The sequence below is a fragment of the Lipotes vexillifer genome, unplaced genomic scaffold (assembly GCF_000442215.2).
Source record: "Lipotes vexillifer unplaced genomic scaffold, Lipotes_vexillifer_v1.1 scaffold371, whole genome shotgun sequence".
NCBI classification, from domain to species: domain Eukaryota; kingdom Metazoa; phylum Chordata; class Mammalia; order Artiodactyla; family Lipotidae; genus Lipotes; species Lipotes vexillifer.
Window position 1 is genome coordinate 254999 of NW_006786304.1, and position 7371 is coordinate 262369.

General features: G+C 53.4%; 1 protein-coding gene across 1 annotated transcript in view; it reads left to right on the forward strand.

Moving 5' to 3' along the window:
- The window catches only part of SLC8A2 (solute carrier family 8 member A2), a 31210-nt gene extending 24620 nt beyond the window's left edge, over positions 1 to 6590 (forward strand). The window contains exons 10-11 of the mRNA XM_007458474.1: positions 4075 to 4353; positions 6214 to 6590. Of these exons, the coding sequence (XP_007458536.1) occupies positions 4075 to 4353; positions 6214 to 6590 (656 nt within the window). The remainder of the gene's footprint in view (positions 1 to 4074; positions 4354 to 6213) is intronic.
- The last annotated feature ends 781 nt before the right edge of the window (positions 6591 to 7371 follow it).

Below are 7371 nucleotides of genomic sequence, written 5' to 3' on the forward strand. Positions count from 1 at the left end.
GAAAGAGGGACATGGAGAAAAGGACAGAGAGCAACAGAGAAGAGAAAGAAGATAGGAAAGACACAGAGATACTCAAAGAAAAAGACTAAGAAACGGATACAGAAAGACAAAGGAAAAGATAGGGAAAGTATACAAATAGGAGAGATAGACACACAGAGAGGCACACAGAATCCCAGAGGAGGACAGAGATGCGGAGAAAGCATGAAAGGTGTAGAAAATGAAGACGCAGAGAGCCAGAGGGAGAGAGAGGCAGGTAGACACAGAGACACAGAAAGTTGGTGGAGACAGGGGCAGAGGTGGAGAGCTGTGAAGCGGTGGGATCCCAGCCCGGGCTTTCTCCTGGCCTCAGGTAATTGGAGGGTGGAAACAGGTTAAATGGCATGGCCTCTCCACACAGCCTGGGTTCCTCTGTTGCTATGGAGACGGTCTGGGGGGGGGGGCACCCAGCTCTCCCACCTGAGCGGGTTCTCACCCCCTTAGGCCTCAGACAGGCTCACACTGCCCCCCTGTGGCCAGATATATGATGACATGGATTCACAGACAATCTTGGAGGTCAACACTGGCCATCTGTGATAGGAATTGGGGAAACTGAGGCTAAGAGACATAAGAGGGACTGGCCTGAAGTCCCTCAGGGAATGCAGAAAGGACCAGGGTGGAACTCAGGACTTCTGTCCCTTGAATAACATCAGGTTTCCTTCAGGGAGGCCAAGCTGGTGGGAACTGAAAACACACGAGGAATTGTGGGTGGAAAGAAACTGGTCGGTGGGATCAAAAGAAACCAGCCATCAGGGATGGAAAAGTACCTGGTAGCAGGCCTAGAGATACCAGATTGTAGGCCTAATAGAAATGGAGTGGCATCTCCCTCTGAAGCCACATTCTTCCAACATCTACTTCTGAAGGATCCTCTGGACCCGGTCCTATACAGGGCCATTGCTGGGGACAAAGAAATGATCATGACAGCTCGGGACCTGTCCTGACAGAGCTCACTGTCCAGTGGGGGAAACAACCTGTCACAAGAGAGTGACAACCCAGATTGGGCAGGACTGGGACGGGGTCCCCAGGGAGCTATGGGAGACCACATCGGGTGTCTGACCCAACATGAAGGTCAGGGAGGGCTTCCTGGAGGAGGAGCCTTCTGATCTGAGTCTTCAAATAGGAATAAGAGTTAGCCAGGAGGAGGGAGCCAGGCAGAGGGAAAACCGGGGTCTGGAAATGTGCAAGATTATGGCACATTTAGGGAGGGTGATTGGTTTCAGGCATGAAGAAAAGGCATGGGATGAGGCATGAGAGATGAGCAGGGTTCAGACCCCAAAGGCCTTAGAGGCCACAGGAGAGGGCTTGGGTGTCATTTTAGGTGCAGTGGGGAGCCATGGAGCTTTTTTCTTTTCTTTTCTTTGTTTTCCTCATGGAGTGTGTTTTGAGTGAGGGGAACTCCTGGAAGTGGAGAGAGCCTGTGGAAGGAAGGGGGAGAGGGTGGGATGGGGTGTGAGTTGAGGCTGTCAAAACTGGCAGGAGATGGGTCATGCAGGGTCTGAGAGGATGTGGTGAGGAATTTGAGCTTCAAGAACAGTGGGGAGCCAGGGAGGTCCCTGTAGGGGCTTAGTGAGGGTAAGAGGGTTGCATGAAACTGAAACTGTGGGTGTGAGATGGTGGTCGTGGAGGCCATGGGTCTATAGAAAGCAAGTGATTAGATCAGAGGAAGAATAAAACCATTATGGTAATAACAACAGTAAAATAATAATCACGATGATGACAAGGATGAAGACAGATTGAGCGTCAGGCAGCTTTGAAGTCCATTTCCTGTACGAACTCATTTAATGAATGTATCCCGAGTATCTGGGGCTTGATCATTTTGTACTTTGTTCCTTTTGGTTCCTCACGTGAGCACAAAGCTTTTTGAGGTGTTGAGGAAGGGTGGTTCTCGCTTCCTTAGGGGATGAATCATGTCCCATCTTGCACTTAGAGGTGATTTTGTATTTCCTTTACCTCCCGATGGAAAGTTCTTTGCAGGCTGGACTTGGTTTCAGGCATCTTTGAATCCCCGCCCCCAGGCACCGGAATGGGCCTTCAACAATGGCTGCAACAATGACAGTCACAGTGGAGATGTGCCAGGCCCCATAGAGAGCACATTATATGGCCTGACTCATGTAGTTATCACAGCCCTCTCTTGAGGCAGATCTGATTATTATTCCCATTTCTCAAATAGACATCCAGAGGCTCAGACAGGTTAGGACACTGATACAAGATCACACAGGGTTTGACACCAAAGGGTCGGCTCCAGAACCACAGGCATACCCGTGAGGCTCCCTCTAGATGGGAGAGGCTGGAGAAGTCAGCAGAGGCCAGAGCCTGTGGGTACTGGAATGCCAAGCTCAGGAGTGTGGGCCTGGATCTGAGGGCAATGGGAGCCAAGGCAGGATTTGGAGCAGGGCAGGGAGAAGCCCCAGGAGATGGAGTGATAGCAGCCCCCTCCCTCCCAAGAGTGTGTCCTCCCTGCTCTGACCTCCGCCATGTCTCAGTATGGTCAATTAGGGATGCGTTCAGTGGCAAACAACAGAAAACTTGACCGTAAGTGGCTTAAGCACACTAGACTTTATTTTTTCTCACGGAACAAAAAAATCTGTAGGAGGCGATCAAGAGTTAGCAGCAGCTCAGTAATGTCATTAAAGGCCCAGGCCCCTTCTTTATTTCTCTTTCCCATTCCCAGGTGTTGTCCTCATGGTTGCAGGACGGCTGCTGTACCTCCAGGTGTCAAGTCCATATTCCAGGCAGGAAGAAAGAAAGCAGGGAAGCAGGAAGGGGCAGAGTGCCTGTTGCGTTTGAGTTTCCAGTTCTAGTTTCCAATTGCATTTTACTTGGGGTCGCAGCAAAAACATTTTCTTCGTGATGCAACATGCAGAACCGAGAAGCCTCACAAACCACTTAGTTAAGCATTTACAACTTCAACCATTTATTTCTTTGACAAGCCAAGTGGCTAAGTGAGCTAGAAAAGTGGGAAAGGGATATGTGACCTGAATCCCCAAATCCACCAGTCTCTCTCTGCCTCCACTGCCACCAGCTGTCCTATGCTCCCTGACATTCCAAGGAACCATTGGGTGGGACCATGGAAAGTGGCTTCATGATTTGGTGGCTGGTCTGGCTTTTATTTCCTGACTTGCTGTGAGCAACTGGTCAGGGGTTACAATGTTTCTTATCAGCATCCTTCCAGATGTAATTCGTGGCACACTCAAGTGTGTTCATTGCTTCTCATTCATTGCTTTCTGCTTATGAGTTTCAGGTGAGGTAGGAAGACATTTCATTTGCACTTTCCCATTACACAAGTCACTGCAGGTCAAAAGTGGGTCAAATTCGGCCACAATAGGTGACACAAACAGCTCTAAGGATGATGCATCCTTTACAAATCTCAGAAAACACATCTATAACAACAGTACCCCTATCAGGAAAGTTAGAGCTTTCCAGAAACCCTCTGTTTATGTCTCATGGCCAGGCTGGGTCACACGACCACTGCCGCAAGGTACTCTGGGAAACCAAGTATTTAGCTGAGGATGTGACTGCTGTTGGCTGCATGGAATTCTGGGAAAGTGAATATTTTTATCTGAGGACAGTGCTGTTGCTAGCCTCAAGGGATTCTGGGATAGTGACTAATGTTAGCTGGGCACATGGTTCTCTCTAGTCTCAGGGGATTCTGGGAAAGTGAGCACCTTTAGCTGAGCATGTGGCTACTGTCAGCTGCAATGAATCAGAGGAAGTGAATATTTCTAGCTGCAGACTTGGCTGTCAGTAGCTGTAAAGGCTTCTGGGAAAGGCATATCTTTAGCTAGGGACATGGCCACCCCTAGCAGAAGGGATCCTGGGAAACTGCATATTTTTATCTGGGCACATGGCCTCCTCTAGCTTCAAATGATTCTGAGAAAATGAATATTTTTACCTGGGCCCATACATTCTCTTAGCTGCCAGGGATTCTGAGAAAGCAATTCGTTGGGGACTGGCTGCCTAGAAGTTGAACAAAAGGGGGGCTCTGTAGGCGAGGAAGGAGGCATGGGTGTGTGCCCCAGCTGGGTCGTGTGCCCACAGGGGACGAGGAGGAGGAGGAGGACGGGTCCCGGGAGGAGCGACTGCCGTCATGCTTTGACTACGTCATGCACTTCCTGACGGTGTTCTGGAAGGTTCTGTTCGCCTGCGTGCCCCCCACCGAGTACTGCCACGGCTGGGCCTGCTTCGGTGTCTGCATCCTGGTCATCGGGCTGCTCACCGCCCTCATTGGGGACCTCGCCTCCCACTTTGGCTGCACCGTTGGCCTCAAGGACTCTGTCAACGCTGTCGTCTTCGTGGCCCTGGGCACCTCCATCCCCGGTAACCCCTCAGGACACCGCTTGTTGGGGGAGTGTCTCAGAGAAGCCAGGCAGGTGGACCCTAAGAGAAAGGCCCTGCAGAAATAAGGTGGTGGAATCATACAGAACCCATATGGTGGGTCCCTTGGAAATAGGCAGGTGGGTATAATAGAACCTAGGCGGAGGGAACCCATGGATTCAACATGTGAATTGAATCCTCCCCGAAAGCAAGCAGGTGGAATGTCCCATAGAACTAAGATGGTGGGAAATGGTAGAAACCAGACGATGGATCCCAGGGAAAGAAAGTGGCAGGACATTGAAGAGACAGGTGTTGGAAGGAGGGTCCCATAGAAATAAGGTGGGAACTTCATAGAAACCATGCAGTGAGCGCCACAGAAACAAGATGTTCATTTTCCCTTTCCTCCCCCTGCCAAGCAACCAGATGAAAGATTCCACAGACCTTTGTTGCTGGGCATGATAGGAACCAGGCCAATGAATCTCAAAGCTTTAACTAAGATGAGAGTCAGAGTAGAAACCACATGTTGGAGGAGGTGCCATAGAAATAAGATAGTGAGGCCTCAGAGACTACAGTGTACGTGATCCCCTCTTTCCCCAAAATCTGAGGGAGGGTCCCTTAGAAACCAGGTGGAAGAGACTGAAATTCCTCTAGGAGTGAGGAGACCACGCGTGGAGGCAGACACCTTGCTTTTCCACATCAATGCGTTCACCAGCCAGGTGGTGGCGCTGTAGGCTCAGACAGCAGGTGATGGGTCCTGTAGAAAGCCACCATTGGTGAATGGGTCTGTGAAGCCTGCCCTCCAAAACAGAGACTTGCAGTCTTGGCAAGATGTTGAGGAATGGGTGGAGGCCAGAGGAGCGAAGCCGTATGCTTGACAGAAGCCAAGTGGGGAATTGAGGGGCGGGCAAGGGGTGCCACGTGGCTGGGGCCTAATATTTATTTTGTCCACCCAGGTGGCAATGGGGTAATTGGGACTGTAGAAACACAGGCAGTGGGTTCATGGGAAACAGCTAGTGATTCCCAGCAAAAGCAGGCAGCAAGCCCCATAGAATAGAGTGGATTCCACAAAAATCCGGTAGTGTGTGTGTCCCACAGAAAGCAGATTGAGTCCCACAGAAAGCGGGCAGCAAGTCTTGTAGAGAGCAAGCAGCAGACCCCATAGAACATAGGCGATGGTGGGGAATAATAGAAACTGGGCAGGATGGCCCATAGATTCAACATGTCAACCAAATCCTCCCCCAAAGCAACAAATGGGATGTCCCACAGAACTAAGGTGGTGGGAAATGGCAGAAACCAGACGATGGATTCCATAGAAAGAAGGTGGCAGGGCATTGAAGAGACAGGTGATGGGAGAGGGGTCTCATAGAAACAAGGTGAGGACTTGATAGAAACCATGTAGCGGGTCCCATAGAAAGCAGGCAGCAGGTCCCATTGAGGGAATTCCAGAGAGTAGGTAGTGGATCCCATTGGACGCAGACAAATTCCGTAGAAAGCAGGCAGTGGGTTCCCTAGAAAGTAGACAGCAGATCCCAAAGAAAGCAGGTCCCATAGAGAGGCGCTGAGTTCCAGAGAGTAGGTAGTGGATCCCACTGGATGCAGACACGTTCCATAGAAAGCAGGCAGCAGGGCCTGTAGCCAGCAGGCACAGAGATGGCGATCGACTTTGCCCCCTGGGTGGGGTCAAGGGCACAGAACTCCAGGAGTGGGAGGCGAGACCCGCGCGACACTGGGGTGAGGAGTCCGGATCCTTGGGCCAGCGGGGTGCTGGTGGGTCTCTGGGGAGCAAGTGACTGACGAAGCCAGGCGGATGCTCGTGGGGGGCCCGCGGAGCCCCCCTGACCCGCGGTGTCTCTGCCCCTGCAGACACGTTCGCCAGCAAGGTGGCGGCGCTGCAGGACCAGTGCGCCGACGCATCCATCGGCAACGTGACGGGCTCCAACGCCGTGAACGTGTTCCTGGGTCTGGGCGTGGCCTGGTCGGTGGCCGCCGTGTACTGGGCGGTGCAGGGCCGCCCCTTCGAGGTGCGCACCGGCACGCTGGCTTTCTCCGTCACGCTCTTCACCGTCTTCGCCTTCGTGGGCATCGCCGTGCTGCTGTACCGGCGCCGGCCGCACATCGGCGGCGAGCTGGGCGGCCCGCGCGGCCCCAAGCTCGCCACCACCGCGCTCTTCCTGGGCCTCTGGTTCCTGTACATCCTCTTCGCCAGCCTGGAGGCTTACTGCCACATCCGGGGCTTCTAGGGTCCTCCCCAGGGACTCGGCCTGCGCCTCGAGACCACCGCCTCCGTGCTGCACTGGCTGTCCTCTGGCCTCCAGAGATTCAGCCTCCTCTCCTGGGACTCGGCCTCCCTTCCTCCTGGGAAGCCATCTACCCCTCTCCTCGGTCCCCACTTACAGCCTCCTCCCTTCCCCTCGGGAGCCTCCCCAGGTCCTCTTGCGAAGAACAGCCCCCTCAGTTACCTGCAACTCCAGCCCGGCCGTCCCTGTTGGTTACCGGCTTTGTTACTGGAGCAATTTCGAGGCCCCTCCCCAGAGAGCCCTCCCTCATCCGTAATTCTCTACAGAGTGTCCCGTGTGTCTCCCTAGACCCCCAGCCTTGCTCCGTGCCATAAGTCCCCCTTCCTCTAGAGGACCCCCTCACCACTTCCACGGACCTGTGCCCCAGGGCCTCAGAACTCAGCCCTGCGAGGGGTGGGGTGGGGGGGCGCTTGAAGGAGGCTGATCCATCCCAAGAGATCACAGATCTCAGCCCTTTCCCAACCCTCAGGGAGCTCTGTGGGCCTCGGGAGATGGGGGAGGAACAGATGGGTATGTGCACAGGGGGGCACACCTTCCCTGATTTCTCCACTCAGGCCCTTGGGAGGACACTAATTCTCAAGGCTTGGAGAAGGGAGGGGAAAGTTTGGGGTTCCAGAGCTGGAGGAGGCACATTTTGGACCTGTAACTTCTCACCTTCCAGCGCCCTCACTTGCCTCCACTACCTCTGAGAGCCCAGCCACGCCTTGGAGGTGTGGGGGGGGGG